Here is a 16970-nt window from a genome sequence, read left to right as displayed (position 1 = left end):
TGAATATAAAAGTATACTGTATGTAGATATACACACATACAGTATACACAAACCTAAACATCTACCAGTTTAACAATGAAGTGACAAATATATACAGAGCAGGTACATTATTTTGCAGAAACATTATTCAGTTGCTAGCAAGGTAGCTTAGTTTAAGCATTCTAAGAATTCCTATTTTACTGGGGCTAAATGGACTTAAATACAGGGTGAACCCGACGAATAAATATTTCACATCTATTGCAACATTTTTTTCCCCACAGTATTAACAATTAGATGTTGCTTGGCTGAAATGACACACGAGTCCGTAATAGGTGTTTTTGTCTATGTTTACACATGTACAACTTGAATCTACAATCTAATAATGTGAATCACATTAAAAAGTTCAAACCTACTTTCAAAACATTGCAAAACTTTACAATATTATCAACAAAACATCTGAATAAGCTTTCGATTTCAGACCTCATTGATCACATCAACGAGATGAACAGACACCATGTACAATAGTCGTACCATAAAGTCACGGAAGTCTTGCAGCATTAAGCCAACTCTAACATTGTACTACAAGCAACTTAGAAAGGGATGTGGCTAGATAAATAACATATTTAACACCATTTTCAAATACATAAACAACAATAAAAAGTGTTAAGTTAAAGAACAGGGTTCCCCTTCCTCAACAAGGGTGTAAATGCTACGAGAGTGCAGTTTTAGTGCAAAGTTCCACCCAAAACTTGTCTGAGCGGTGTAAGACCCACTAGTGGAGCCACGTCTGAGAGCCACAACACGGCCTGGCGTCTCACAAAATCTCCAGCGTCCATCTTTGGTTTGGTTTGCCCTCTTGGAATGTGTTGAGGACCACCTGGTTCTTGTCATACTGATGACCTCCTGTAACACAGACCGTAACAAAGTTACGTTTTGATGAGATGGCACAGTCCAGTTTGGTGTACGCAATGTATGACACAACCACACTACTGAATGTATTCATATAAACGACACAGCTTGTAATTAGGGTTGAAGGTGAGCTGAAGCCTTTTGCAGTTGATTTTGTGCAAGAGTTGACAATGAACCTCATCTGGGGTGACCAAATGTACCACTTTGCAAAGGACAGTCCCACATAGCAAGCATTGTCCCCATGTTCTGCGATGAGTTGCTGTCCTGAATTTCTATTAATATGCTCCCGTTTTGTGTCGTGGTAGTAAGAAACTACTTGTGGTCAATTTGCGAAATCAGCAGTGGTGGGTAGAGTAGCCAAAAATTTTACTCAAGTAAGAGTAGCGTTACTTCAAAATAATGTTACACAAGTTAAAAAAAAAAAAGTATTTGGCGACAAGATTACTCAAGTAATGAGTAACATTGTGAGTAACTGCTTATATTTTTGTTGTATTTTTTTTTTCTTTTCCTGAGCATAGAGTTATCTATATGGACTATTGTTATGATGGTACTGTACAATAACCCATTACATAACCACATTAAGCCAAACAAATACAAAAAAAGCAATCATTGAATTCCGACGAGAGACAAAAAAAAGTTAAATAAATAAAGCATTATTCATCCAAAGAGCATGACTGCCCTCTGGTGGAGAAAATAGTTCCGAGTTTGAATCGTGAGGTGTTCATTATTACTATTTTGAAATTAAAAGGATCATATCTTCGGTTTTCCGTGGTAAATCGGTGCCAAATAAAAAGTGGGCGCTTTCGATTCATGTTGACAGCAGTGCTCTATGTCAAATAGTTCATTTTTTACGGTACTTTCAAGACACCATGTGATTGAACAGTCTGGCGTGATCATAGAATGGCAAGCTTGCGTCTGATTGATATAATGGAGTCATGTGATTATTGATGCGACGTCTCATTGGTGAAATCGGTAGAGCTACCCCGGTAATACACCAGGCACGTCTCTACTCTTAGCATCGCTGGCAAAAAGTAATAATAAATCTAGTATGGAGAATAAATAGGAAAAATGTAACTACTCTTGTGTAGCCCAAAGTAGGAGTAGGAGGGAGAGTAGGTTTTTTTTTAAACAAATCTACTCAAGTAAAAGTAAAAAGTATAGCTTAGTAAAACTACTGTTAGAAGTACATTTTTCTCAAAAGGTTACTTAAGTAAATGTAACGGAGTACATGTAACGCGTTACTACCCACCTCTGGAAATCAGCGACTGGTAGATCTCAAAGATAGTCGATCGCATCCTCGTTTTGGAAAAAAATTGTACAATGTAATGATATCATTAAATATATCTAAATATAATAGAAAGTAAAAACAAGCAAACAAAACATATTTCGAAGCATAGGAGTCCCACACAGATATAATTGTCCTACTCCTACACTAGAATGAGGTGAGATTTGGTCACCCTAACCACATCCCATGAATAAGGGAATCCTGAAAAGTCAGGAAGCACATGTGACTTTTTCCTGTTGTGCTGAAATCTGTAACAAGCAGAGATGGGTAGTAATGCATTACATTTACTCCGTTATATTTACTTGATTAACTTTTTGAGAAAAATGTACTTCTAAGAGTAGTTTTACTAAGCCATGCTTTTTACTTTACTTGAGTAGATTTGTGAAGAACAAACGCTACTTATACTGTTACTTTGGGCTACACTAGTAGTTACATTTTTCCTCTTTCATCTACATATTGGATTTCACTTTTTACCAGCGATGCCAACAGTGGCTCAACTGGTTTTACCAATGAGACGTCGCAATAATAATCACATGACTCCATTATACCAATCAGACTCAAGCTTGCAGTTTTATGATTATGCCAGCCTGTTCAGTCAAGTGGAGTCTTTAAAGCACCGTAAAATACTTGACAGAGCGCCGCCGTCAACATGACTGGAAAGCACAGATTTTAATCTCTCTCCCAGTTTTTATTTGGCACCGATTGACCACGGAAAACCGGAGATATGAACCTTTTAGTTTCCTAATAGGAAATATGTTTTCTCCTCTAGAGGGCACTCATGCTCTTTGGATGAATAACGCTTAATTTCTGTAGATTTTTTTTCTCTCGCCAGAATTTTGTTTTTTGTTGTTATTGTATTTCTTTGGCTTAATGTGGTTATGTAATATGTTATAGTACAATATAATAATAACAACAATTCATACTAATAACGTGGTAAGAAAAAAAAATAACGTTGCTCATAAAATTCTTTTAAAAAAATCAAACATCTTAAGCAGTTACTCATAATGTTTCTCAATACTTCAGCATTCTTTTCACCAAATACTTTTTTACTTGTACTTGAGTACATTTTTTGCATGACAACTTTTACTTGAGTAATATTATTTTGAAGTTACGTTACTCTTAACTGAGTAAAATTTTGGCTACTCTACCATTGACATCACATACAGTATCCAGCTGGCTGAAAGCAGAATGGAATATACTGAATAATAAAAACTGAGGAATCTCACCTTTAACCTCAAGGACTAGGCTAGGTTGAAAGTGGCAGCGCACCACACCATCTGAGCTGATATCCCAGAACTGGTTGTCTTTTCCTCCCACCGGAGAGACACAAAGGCGACAGCCCGCCATAACCATGTTACCTGCAGTCTCAAGATGACAGTCCTCAGCCACCTGGAAGAGCACAGTGCACACTAGCAAGTCATTTGTTTTCCCACCTCTCAAGATTGACAGGGAAAATCATTAGCAAATATTGTGAAGTCAAAATGTAAAATCTGTCGATGGTTTGTAATGTGCACAGAGCTGCTCACTAGGTACAAAATTCAAAGGCATCCGGCTTAATACGGAAAGACAAAAATAGTCATTTCCTGCAAACACAATGAAGCCCAAAAAGATCGACAAAGCTGGTTAAGTATTCAAAGCCTATTCGTGCTAGAAGGTGGCGTCTGATTGTTCAAACTGAAACAATGCATTCAGGGTTCTTGCCCAATTTTAAAATGTAATGCTTTTTTAAAGACAATTTTTAGACCTTAAAAATATAATTTCAGACCAAAACATGTCGCAACAATTTCTGACGAAAAACTAATGTTATTTTACTGTAATTGGTGGTTTTCTCTTCTCATGTGCGACTCGATGGCTATGACCCCTATTGTCCGTCACGAAAAAGTCTTTTTGCATACTTTGCAGTGGGTAGGGGTGGGATCACAATACGATATCATGAGCCTTGATTTCGAATCATAACGATCTCATGATATAACACAACAATTATCGATCCGGGTGTCAAGAAATCATTCTAGGATATTCTACAGAACAACTAATAAACAGAAAACAAGGTATTTTCATCCTCCAGTGGGGGGATCAAAGCTTACTGGCCCCAATGTCCTCCAAATCAGTGGTCCTTGACCACCGGACCGTTACTGGTCCATGGCACATTTGCTACCTGACCGCAGAGAAATAATTTGTTCATGACTGAAATCTGACCTGTGGCTCTTGACACATTAATATCCCTGTCTACTCTACAGAGTAATCCGGGTAAAGACTTGTATAGGTCGCCATTTAGTGGTTGGCTGCAATTACTAGGGTGTTTGCACACTTATAGCAGCCCAGCGCCAGACGCCAGTCAATGTAAACAGTAACTTTAGCTGCTGTTGAGTGTGTGGTGCGGGTGGCAACGTCTTTGGACAGCTTTTTTACGTGGAAAAGGCCACCTGCTTAGCTAGAAAAGGAGCCTACAACGAAGTCCATTCTGCATAGTATGAGGCTAAAAGCTAGCAAATGAGGCAACAAAAGCGAATGCGCTGGGAGCATCATATAGGGTTGCCACCTTTCAGAAATAATATTTTTTTTTTGCCTGTACAGCTTTGGGCTGTACAGGCAGAGAGAAAAAAAAAAAGAGACATCCCTAAAACTCCTAAAATGCATAGAAATGTATCTATTCATTTATATTCTGTATTAGGTCAATAGGGAACGCAGCATTTAATTCCCAATTTCGGATCGTTCCTTATTTTAAAGGGACAGGTGGCAACCCTAGCATCATACCTCATGGCGAACCGTATTGCTAAAGCTAAGAAACCTTTCGCGATTGGAGAACTCATTATGCTTGCGACCACGGATATTGGGCGACAAGTTTTAGGAGAGGCCGCTGTTAAAAAAAAGGTTGATTCAGTGTTTGGTGAGTGACATTTTCCCTGCACTTAATATGTGTTTTTAGCCTTGATTTCTAATTATTTTCTCTTTACCTTCATTTTCTACCACATATTGCCGGTTCATGAAAAAAAGGCCCACATTACACCGGTCCGTGGTCCAAATAGGTTGGGGACCACTGCTCTAAATCTAATAACTGTTTGGGTCATCATAGGGAGCAACAAATGAAATTTTGTGTTTACCATAAATTACGATGAGAATTTCGTATTCATTTGGAGGCATTTTTGATCACAGAATTGCTTTAACCCTTTCAGGGACAGTAGCGTTATGACTGTTGAGTACCTTGCAGGTAAGGTGACCGTCTTGGTAGAGCCAGACTTGCTCTACACCCCCTGTATCTTCCACCGCAAGCACCCTCATTAGCTTGATGTCTTCCACTGCCCCTGTCAATGACATCAGACATCCCGTCTCTTTGTTCCGCAGACGGATACCAATCTGTCTCTGTAGGTTAAACACATCAACACATCACAATTAGCATGCCAGTTAATTTCTCATTGTTTAGCTAAAAGATCCATCTGTACCTGCTGCAATGGACGCAGCGATCCGACTCCTTTCCATCCACTAAACTTGTACCAGTCGACGATTTGACCTGGCTGGAGCAGGATTTGTCGACCACGGTAGTTGCTGCCTTCGTACAACACCCATCTAAAAAGAGCCGATATGAAAAAAATGTGAGGAAAATCAAAGGAAAGTGAAAAACGCCTAGATAATTTGGAGTTCCTCACATCTTTGGCTCAATTAAAGTTCTTCCTAGGATGCCACACTGTAAAACCTCAGCTAACACTATGTAGAGGAATTTCATAGATATCTGTTACAACCTTTGCAGGAATAGCGTGATGAAAAAGTACATTTCATTAAGCTCTTGTAACTTCTTATCAACTGAAACAGTTTCAAGCTGCTCTTAAAATCAAACGTTGCAGTATGTTAAGGCATACAGTCAAAAAGAAGGCATTATTAACGTAATTAGTAATTTTTTTTTTTGTTTTTTGTTTTTTTTTTAAATCAGGAGTATGGTGTCGTTAAAACTGAATAAACAAATAGTTTTGGTCATTGCAACTGTGTACAAAATTAGATTTGCAGAAATAAACGGTATAGTCCGAACCTTGTTCTCAATGTAAGGCAATTTGGTGTCTTCTAACCAGGGGTGAAAGTGGTTAAAATGTCTTGCCGGAACTCCCCAACGTGAAGGTTGCCACGGAGTCACAAATTTTATTTGTTTTATTTGGGGGGAGAAAACTGTTTTGGTCAGTTCTTTCTATAACACATACAAAAACTGATTTTCATTCAAAATTGTATTTTTTTCAATGATTTGCAAAATAAAAGTTATCAAGAACAGCTATAACCCCAACCTCCATCTCCTAATTTTTGTTTTCCCTCATTTCCTCACATACTAAATGCCAAATCTCAATTTTAACTACTTAAGAACATAGGATGTAGGATATTAAAATTGAAGATAATATAAACATTTACTCTTTGTTGTTTTTTAATAATAAAGATATGAGCAGGCATGAAAATGGGTCAGGGGTTAAAAAGGTGAGAAGGGTGTGGAGGAAATATGTTCCGGCGTTCTGCCAAAATGTCCTTCGTCGGCAAAACGTCTACATGAGGCGAATTTGACAATTTTAATTTTTCACATAAGGCTTAATATTCGAATTAGCGGGGGTTTAATTAGTTGAAGGAGTTGATTTCAACCACCATTGGTTCGCGCTAGCTTAGCCACTCCGGAGCCCCTTAAACTAACAAATAACTGGCAAAATGCACAGAATTTGTTCAAATCAACTCCAACGACTAATTAAACCCCGGCTAACTTAAAGATTAAGCCTAGTGAAAAAAATTCTGAACTTCCCCTTTAAAATAAAGACCATTGAATATGGCCATTAAAATGTTGTCTATAAAAGTTTTAGAGCAATAAAACAAACAACAAAAATGAATGAAATGAACAAGAATCCTTCAAAGTATTTCATAATGGGTCCAAATTATTTTTCGAATAGATCATGTGACTATAGCACCTTAGAGACAGCCGTTTGCTTTGCTTAGCCAAAACTACAGCTGAAGAGGCAAGATGGATATTTAGAATTTCTTTAAACCTAAGCTTTCAAAACCTTCAACACAACTGAGATTGAACCGAGGATTGAGCACGAGCAGTATCGAAAAGTCCTGGCTGTCGTGTTCCCTGTTGTGCTGTAATTCCAAGTGGTGCTTGAATTGGATGCTTATAGCGATCGACAGTCTTTTTGAGCCAGCGCAAAGTTCGCAGCGCACAGAGATACTTTTGTCATCTTTACTGGACAAAAATATGAAGTAATGGCTGTTTTTCCAGTGTGCAAATGTAGCCGTTTGTAGTAAATCTCCTGCCTATTTCATTGCATCCTGGCGAGGTAGCAAGGCTATGTTGTTTTGGCCGCAAACTCCCAGCGCTCACGGCTCACGCATCATGGTAATACACGTGACCCATTTTTTTTCCATCCCCGATAAGAAAATGTGACATGTGATATCACTCCAATGACTACAGTATTCTTCATTCTGCATACATTATGGGGCAATAACAAAACAGTAACGCACAGGCATCAAGAAAAGTAACTTTAATCAGATTACTGATTTTAAAAAATGAATGCGTTAGATTGCTCTTTACTGAAAGTAATCAGATTACAGTTACGCATTACTCACATAACGCGTTACTGGCAACACTGCTTTTATATTACCGTTCAATACACAAGCTTGACACTAACTTAACGGGAGTTAGTTTTTCAGCGGAGATTTGGCTAGCTCTGGCAGTGTTCAACGCAAGCTGCAACGAATGGCAGTAACTTTGTCATACCGCAAAATATGAAAACGATTGAAACCATTACTCACCAAATTCAATATGCTGGCAAATGCATTCATCTAAAAAAAATTGGGAGTGAGACCTCCCCTCGTCCAGCGGACGTGAATTTGTGCTTAGGACAAGATCACCTGTCGCAATTAGCGATCTTTAACGCCCCCCCCCCCGCATACAAACTTGTTTCTCTCTCAGCGGCTGTGATTAACCTCAATGAAATTGCTCTCCTAGCTAAGCCTTGCCTATCATTTGTCTTTGTAAGTTTTTAGTAACTTTGTGTATTGAATTTGACAGGAAAATGTGTGTTTTGTTTTTGGCGAACTTTTTCATGAAGCTAAACTGTTAAAGCTACTCACACGCGGAAAAATACGATTGTACAACGTTTTAAATGTATTCATTTGGTATATTTCAGTTACCACGATTTGAGAGATCAATAAATTGAAGAATTTACGCCTTGTGTTTGGAGTGTTTGTTTTGGAGTTTGCTGGAATAGCGTCACTGACACACGCAGCTGCCGCACCAAGCCACTTCTGGCTGCATTTTTGACACATGAAAAATAACGAATACGTACTACTGTATGACGGAAAATTCTAGTGGTTTTGTAACCGCGACGTTTTCATAGCATGGTAAACCGTGAAGGTAACCGGCACATGCCTACACCTGACACCCCCCACCCCCCTTAAAAATTTTCTCCTCGGATCTACACGATTCACGTAGGTCATCCTTTTTTACTTCAAAACGGCGAATTTCGCCGAAAGGTGAAAGATTTTCATGCCTGTGTAAGTAACATACATTCAGAAAAATAAGTACGAATGACTTACATTATGCAGAGTGAAATGGCATATATTATGAAGATCGCGCAAACATTTACTTTTTGAAATCATAAGGAAATGAATAAATATAAGCCCAAAGTGCACATTGACTTCTAAGATGTTCTGAACCTCCTCATCAGAGCAAATAAAACTAAATATGATGAATAAGCCACCTTAACTCTTTCCTTGGTCTTAAAGATTTGACCCATTTTCTGTTCCATTGCCCCCCCCCCCTTTTTTTTTTTGCCATTTCAGAAAACATCCACATTTAAACCAATCAGAGCTAACTATCTCTGTTGATCACATGTCAGTACTCAGATAACTGCAGCAAATGGGGAAACCTCCATGCTGTCCGTGGAATAAAATAAATAATAAATATCGGTGGAAACTGATTACGCTCAACAAGCACTTTATTAAGCTTGTTGTTAACACTTGAGCATATAAATCTGATGTTGGTAGATTGTTTTTTTTTCTCTGAGATTAAATGTGTGTGTGGCAGCTTTGTATATATATATATATTTTTTTTTTTTTTGTTACTGTTTTTTTACATAGCGTTTTGACAGTTGCCGTCATATTTTCGGAATCAAAGCACCGTATACCGGAACAGAATTCCAGCCCAGAATCTTATACCGGAACTACGTTCCTGACCGTTCCCTCCCACTTTCACCCCTGCTTCTAACCCTACATAGACCACAGATGTCATACCCCCCCAAAATTTTTTTTCATCATACGGTCTGGATTACACACAAACGTGCATTATGAAATATCCACATAACTGGAAGAATACCTAGCCAATCTATCTGCAAAAACAAAGTTACTGTACTGAAAACTGTTTACAGGAAGCTGCACAAAAAAACTAGCAATTAGGTAGGTAGGTAGGTAGGTAGGTAGGTACGTACTTTCCGCCCTCTACCACTAGAGAGCATATGTGAGCACCGAAGCCTGCTTGGTGCAAATTCACATTCCCACCAGTCAGCACTACCCGACGACCCATGCAACCCAACTTGCTGAATAGCAAGAGGGAGGGTAGAGACAACTCCTACAAAACAAAGACTCATTCATTACTACTCACACGCAAAAAGCTGCTGCACATAAATACTGTATACTCTACACATCCATTCACTGACAAAGTACTTACATGCCCAACAGTTAACATGGAGCAGACTCTCACGTCTGAGGACGGGAAGCCCATGAACTCTGTGTCAGAATAATCCCCTTCCTCCAGTAAGTACATGTTGTCAGAGAAGTTGTCACCTTCATATGCGATCCAGCTGACACAAATAAAAACACATTCACGGTGCAAGTCCAACATTTTGATGTGGTGTTAAAAATTTGTTTACGCGGGTGTTCTGTACCTGCCAGCAATCACCTTACAGGACCTGGGCACAAAGTTTTCATCCAAAGCTGCTGCATTGTCCTCCAGAACCACCAGTTCGCCCTTAAAGTTAGGCTCAGAGAACAGCTTGACCTGGATAGCAATACAGTGCACAAGTATAGACTTAGAACATATAAGAGCTGAAACAATTTTACATTAAAAACTTACAGAAACAACTTTTTGGATTGAAAATTTATATTAATTGTATTTCTTCACCCCAGCAAGACATTTTGGATAATTTGTTTTCCACTTGATGCAATCTGACCTGCCTCAGCATGACGCTGGCCCAGTACACAAAGAAATAAGATTGTTAGCCAGGCCCTCTTTTCCAACATCTGTGATCTCTGACATCAGAAAATTCTTCTGGATGAATGGATACAATTTCCCACAGATCCACTCCTAACATTTTGCACAATACATTTCTCTATATACTGTACCATAAAGTAGGAGAAAATATTGTACCACATACCTTGAACTTAGACTCCAGCAATGTGTCCTGTAAAATAAGAGCAGAAACTAGAATGATGGTTCTAAAAAAATTAAGTGAATAAATTATTCCAATAGTTGAGGTTTTTATTTTTATTACATTGAAGACTGGCTGGATTGATGATATCTTGAAATTTTGGGCACCCCAGTCCTCTGGACATGAGTATAGGCCTTTCTCCAGGATATAGAGCTCGCCGCTGAATACAGGATTCTCAAATGCCACCCAGCTGCCACAAAGCCGGAAAAAAAACACAAAGGACTGAAAATCATTTTGTAAGACAACCATAAGTTCACAGGTCACATGAGGTCTGATATTATGAAGACTTGTTCCCTGACATAGACAGGGCCATAAATGCAAATATCTTACCACAGGTAATGACAAATATTCAAAGAAACATTGAAATTGGAAATCATTTGAGCTAGTTGGTTTATACTACTTCTAGTGTATCTGCAGGGGCTGTCTGAATGCACAATTAAGGTGTGTCAAGTGTTTGAACAGTAACAAAACTCAGTGAGAACTACAGCACACCTACAACTGCAAGTGTCTGCATGATATGACACAAAGAGAACATTTTTGTTACCACCGGATGGGAGGGGGAAGCATTTTTTTTTTTTTTTTTTGCCTCTCAGCCCTCTGAAAGTAGACTAAAGTGTACGAATTTCCAACTCATTCCAATCCAAATGAAACCTTTCCACATACAATAGAAGGAACAAAGAATATAAAGAAATGTACTTCACAAACGGCAAAAACCAACAACAAACAAAACAAGACAATCACTCAACAACAACAAAGCAAGACGAAACTAGACATACACACTCCTACACCCCAACAGCATTTTGACTTACACCCCACTCAGGATGTGGATGGATTGGGTTTTTATGCCATGGCCGATATCCTGCATGTTGACAACGGGGCCCATTAGGTCCACGCTAAGCCCTCGCTCGTTCAAGTTGAGCTCACTGAACAATTTAACGTGTGGCGACCTGAAATCCTAGGAGAGATGATGTGAAAATATAATAATTAGGCCTGGGCGATATGACAACAATTGTTATCACGATAAAAAAAATCTCATCAGTCGATAAAGATTATTATCACAATAATTTTCACATCTTTTTTTCTTTCAAATTTGAAGTCTGATTTTTGCCCCTGAGTGAAAGTTAACAAAACCAGAATCTGCTTTAACCAATCTTTAATGTCAGAGCAAAGATGCATAGTGACAAACTACTACACAGCATTTCACAAATAGGAGGAAATTGTACATAATTAAAAGTTAACAAAATGCATAACATTGCGCATGAGGTAATCAAAATGCATTGCACAAAAACAGAGGTAGACCTGCATTCCCCCCCAAATTAAATAACCATAAATAGACAAACTAATTTTAATTTACACTCAGCAGCATATTAAAACCTTTTGGGCATGAAGAGGTGTCTGACAATGTCAACAAAATAAATAGACAAAAGTAAGTGATCAGTTTAAAAAATGTTATAAATAAACAAACAAGACAGCCATTGCTTTAAAGGTTACAGGCCAAAAAACAAAGTCTGTCCACAGTATCAGGCTTTAGTGATGCTTTGTGACAAGTCATGATGTTCCCTCCAGTACTGAATACCCTCTCAAAGCTAGCATTCACGTCGCATCAGCGTCCCCCTTATTTTTCCGGTGTTCGGGTGGTGTAATTACAGTTTAAATCTATCAGCTTTTATCGAATGTTTTCATGATTTATGTTGACAAAAATTATATGACAATTATCGTGATCGTTTTATTGCCCAGGGATAGTAACAATAGTTAACAGTAGTTATCAATCCCCTACAAAAATATATAGTAAGGTTAAGGTTCTTAGTCAGGAAAATAAAGTATATACACAACATACTGTATGTACACAGTGTATATATATTTATATTGGAATTGTTTAAAGGACAATACTACAAAATGGGACTTCTGTAGAAATCACGTGGGGATTTTGGTGGAAACAATGTTTGGGCAAAAATTGTATTCAGCTTTTGTGTGACTTGATTTCCTGATTTTTTTTTTCTTTTCTTTTTAAATGTAAAAATTATGTGAATCGGATAAAACATGTAAGACGAGATATACTTGGAAATTGGACAATTTAAATGTTACTGCCATTGGGAATGAGTAGGGCTTTTTTTGTCGTATAATCAGTGTTTTTGCCGAATCTGTAAACGTTAAACACGTGAATATTTGTAAGGTTTCAAAGTTGGAACAGTGAGAAAATTGGTCAAAGTGTGTGGGCTGTGGGACACAGCGAAAAAGTGGATGGGGGAAAAATACAATTCTTATATGTGGCGGACTTTACTTTGCAAAGCATTCCACAACCAAGCTTACCGTCCTAATGGGCCGGAGAGAGCGTAGACTATCCTCAGATCCCCCCCACCCAGTGCAATGAGAATACTCCCCTTCCTCCAGGACGAACTGCTGACCCTCAAAGTTTTCCTCTTGGTAGCCAACCCAGCTACCAGACAAAAACAAAGAGAAGATATTTCAGACTAATTATAAATGTATCGTACCCACTGGCATCTATAAACTCAAATACTCACAGACCACCAAGTATCTTGAGGGAACCAGCAGTAGAGATAGTCTTCTTAATTCCACAAGCAATGCTTGGTTCAGCTTCTCCATCTTCCTCATTTAGGTTGTATAAATCAGCATCTAACTCTAAACACTCGCCCTCAAAATTGGGCTTCTCAAACACTAGCGCCTAGACAAGCCAGAAAGAAAGGAATTAACATATGGGTCTGTGAGCACTCGCTTTTTAGTTTATATAACTTCCTCTGGATTTGTTTCCTGGACTGTGACTGATTTAGAGTGCACAGTGGAGTGCAACAGCACGTATCAAAGCAGTCAATGTGGGAATTCCCACCACAGACAGCACCTTTGAACAAAATACCGTATTGGCCCGAATATAAGACGGCCCTGATTATAAGACGACCCCCTCTTTTTCAAGACTCAAGTTTGAAAAAAAGACTTTTTAAACACCAAATTAAGTTTTATACAGAAAATAATTACAGTATATTTGATTGTGATCAAAGTCAAACTGGTATTTAGGTGGCAACCGATTCAGGAGGTACCAGGCATACTTAGTGTCACTTACTCCTACCCATTTCACATTTACATTAATTCATTACATGAATTAATCAGAAGTTAATCAGAGGTTATGAATTTGTCTACATGTAGCTAACTCACATTGATAAGCAGCGGAGTTCAACTCAAAGAATTCAAAGAATATGTGATCAGAATATGATCTGGTCATATTTTTAACCCGTTTCAAGTGCGGCAATTATTGTGCCAGAAAAAAATAATAGCACGTGCATGACATTCGCAGTCTAATTGTATTATCCAATGAATAATAGCTAATGTTTGTTTATTGTCAACTCCTGAAAACTGCAAGATTCTAACTCACCAGGTTCCTTTGTTTATGTGTCTTGTAGTAGTGCTTATTGTACGCGTATATAAACTAGGATTCTATTTATATCTGAACTACAACATGTTCATAATTTCCCCTTTAACACCCAATATTTACATTTGCTCCAAATTGTAAACAATCTGTTCAAAACTGTGTTACAATCATTATATTTCGTATGTAACACGATAAATATGAAGGAATTGTAAGCCAGTATATGACAAACCTTGACTTCTTCGGGATGTTCCACTTTTATTGCTCCCTGTAAAAACAAAAAAAAACACCATCAGAATAAATAAATACACAAAATGACTTGAATTTTATATATGCAATACATATTTACAATTCGAAGAGGCCTGAGAGAGCCAACAAAAGGTTGGGGGAATCCCCATGTTTCTGAACATGGAAACTCGCCGACTTCCAGCACTCCTATAATTCCTCCGAAACCGGAATCACTGTAAACAAGCCATCTGAACACATGGAGAGAAAGATTTTAAATGAACAAATCAGTGCTTATGAGTAAGTGACAAGCGTTTATAAATTAACGTAATTTGATCATCACGATCCCATATTTAACCTGGTAGTTATCCTTTAAAACAGATCAAATGCCGGTGTTTTAAAAGTGGTAAACAATGCAAATCAAAAGACAAACAATACATCAAGTATCAACTTACACTCCAGAATGGACCTTGATGGAACCAGTGGCCTGGGGGATACCATATGAGCCAATTTCTACAGCGTCATCACAGTAAGATGACACCCTTCCCAAACCGTTAACTTCTGTAAACAGGTCAATTCTGGGTTGGGCATAGTCCTGCAACAGACAGAATAAGAAATACTTCTGATTAACTCATTGCCTGCCTGCAAGGGGTTGGCTGTGAATGCTCATCTTTCAGTGGCGCTAGAGGTACAATCCATAATGACAGGGAGAGGCGCATGAACAAATGTTTACATGGACAAAAGGTCTTTAGTTCATTCAGATTTTGGATTTAAATGATCGAATGCACATGTTTTCTTTCCCACTAAAAATATTGATCCTATTAGGACTTGCATGTTCATGCATCACAATTAGGAATTAGGGTCTTCATGCGCGTTGATCAGATTCTAAATCGACTTAAACCACCGCTCTTCTTCAGAATAAAATCTTGATCAGAATGGGCTTGATCAGGTAAGAATATTCCGAATGTGATGTGTGCATGAAGCAGTTTCATTCCGATCAGGCTTTTTATCCGATTAAATGTTTTCATGTTAATGTAGCCAATGATGTCTAGATTGTTTGTCTGCCACACCTGCAATGGAGCATTTACAACAACAGAACTCTAGTTGCCCAAATCCCCTTTATACACTTTTATATGTATGACGTTTTTTCAATGGGTTGAAATTTATTGTAAGAACAGTAATAAATTCCAGGTGTAATTCAATAAAAGCCATGAGAAACATTTCGATAGCGAGTTACTCATACACACAAAAAAAAAACCAACTCATTAATATAGGAATGAGGTAGGTCCGCAAGTAACTCACATTTACTGCCAAACGAATAGAACCGATAGTCATGGGTGTCGTTGATACAGGTTGGTCCTTTTCATCCAGAGTTGTTAGGGTGCCATCCTCACTCCACACGTTCACTATATGATCTGTGTGGCCTTCCTCAAGGGCAATGACACGACCCTGGAAGCCCTTGTGTTCATACAGCAGCCAACTGAATAGAAAACAATGTTACATGATTTTGAGTAGACATTCATAATGGCTGTGTACAAAAGCAGAAAATTCACATTTAAGTCAGAGTAATATGCACAGTAATTGATAGAAATAACAAAACTAGAGCTGTCAAACGATTACATTTTTTAATCAAGTTAATTACAGCTTAAAAATTAATTAGTCATAATTAATCGCAATTCAAACAATCTATAAAATATGCCATAATTTTCTGTAAACTATTGTTGGAATGGAAAGATAAGACAAGACGGACATATACATTCAACATACGCTACATAAGTACTCTATTTGTCTATTATAACAATAAATCAACAAGATGGCATTAACATTATTAACATTCTGTTAAAGCGATCCGTGGCTAGAAAGACTTGTAGTTCTTAAAAGATAAATGTTAGTACAAGTTATAGAAATTTTATATTAAAACCCCTCTTAATGTTTTCGTTTTAATAAAATTTGGAAAATTTTCCAATCAAAAAATAAACTAGTAGCTTGCCATTGTTGATGTCAAAAATTACACAATCCTCATGTGGTGCTGAAACCCATAAAAGCAGTCGCACCCACGCGCCAGCAGAGGGCGACAAAACACCGAAAAACACAAGTAACAAGTGGACATTACACTGTGCTGTCATTTTATTCTGTTTGAGCGGGGCATGTGCGTTAAATGCGTCAAATATTTTAACGTGATTAATTTAATAAATTAATTACCGCCCGTTAACGCTATAATTTTGACAGCCCTAGACAAAACCAGAGAAATAAATAATAATAATAAATAATAGCAACAAAGCCTGCTTACCATCCTCTAATGACTCGTACCAAGATGACAGGAGAGAGTTTCATCTGTGTGGCATCCTCGACATCACCATGTAGTTCATAGACTTCACTATCAAAGTTATCGTGCTGATGTATGAAAATCTGAACCAAGCCACAAAAGTGATGTTACAATCTGGGGTACGGGAACTGCTTTAAATTATGTGTAAATATGTGAAATGAATGTAACTTGTGTACCTTTCCAGGTCTTTTGTGAAACCCTTTCACTACACGTGACTGCAAGAAAATGTTAGAATAGCAAATTTACTTTAGTAAAATGAAAAACATAGTGTCAATGTAAGATTTCTTCACAGGGTGAAACTTTAGACATAACAAAAAGGCAGGCACTGAGACTGAAATTTTACAGCCATCTACTACAACCATCTAAAGTTTTTATTTCATCCTTCTCTTGCTACCTTGACATTTAAATAATTGGAGTTGA

The 16970-nt window shown here is 37.8% G+C and overlaps 1 protein-coding gene across 1 annotated transcript in view; it reads right to left on the bottom strand.

Moving 5' to 3' along the window:
* Positions 1 to 307: 307 nt before the first annotated feature.
* Positions 308 to 16970, bottom strand: part of crybg1a (crystallin beta-gamma domain containing 1a) — a 43999-nt gene continuing 27336 nt past the window's right edge. The window contains exons 6-23 of the mRNA XM_057858837.1: positions 16727 to 16765; positions 16515 to 16633; positions 15527 to 15704; positions 14680 to 14819; positions 14349 to 14475; positions 14232 to 14267; positions 13143 to 13303; positions 12931 to 13057; positions 11430 to 11575; positions 10684 to 10810; positions 10567 to 10593; positions 10078 to 10190; positions 9861 to 9993; positions 9622 to 9761; positions 5614 to 5737; positions 5375 to 5533; positions 3400 to 3562; positions 308 to 882 (exon numbers count right to left, since the gene is read on the bottom strand). Coding sequence (XP_057714820.1) covers positions 794 to 882; positions 3400 to 3562; positions 5375 to 5533; positions 5614 to 5737; positions 9622 to 9761; positions 9861 to 9993; positions 10078 to 10190; positions 10567 to 10593; positions 10684 to 10810; positions 11430 to 11575; positions 12931 to 13057; positions 13143 to 13303; positions 14232 to 14267; positions 14349 to 14475; positions 14680 to 14819; positions 15527 to 15704; positions 16515 to 16633; positions 16727 to 16765 — 2148 coding nt within the window. The 3' untranslated portion in view covers positions 308 to 793. The remainder of the gene's footprint in view (positions 883 to 3399; positions 3563 to 5374; positions 5534 to 5613; positions 5738 to 9621; positions 9762 to 9860; positions 9994 to 10077; positions 10191 to 10566; positions 10594 to 10683; positions 10811 to 11429; positions 11576 to 12930; positions 13058 to 13142; positions 13304 to 14231; positions 14268 to 14348; positions 14476 to 14679; positions 14820 to 15526; positions 15705 to 16514; positions 16634 to 16726; positions 16766 to 16970) is intronic.

The sequence above is a fragment of the Corythoichthys intestinalis genome, chromosome 15, assembly GCF_030265065.1.
Source record: "Corythoichthys intestinalis isolate RoL2023-P3 chromosome 15, ASM3026506v1, whole genome shotgun sequence".
NCBI lineage: Eukaryota > Metazoa > Chordata > Actinopteri > Syngnathiformes > Syngnathidae > Corythoichthys > Corythoichthys intestinalis.
Note: the sequence above shows the minus strand (reverse complement) of the source record. Positions and strands in the feature narration are given on the sequence as shown.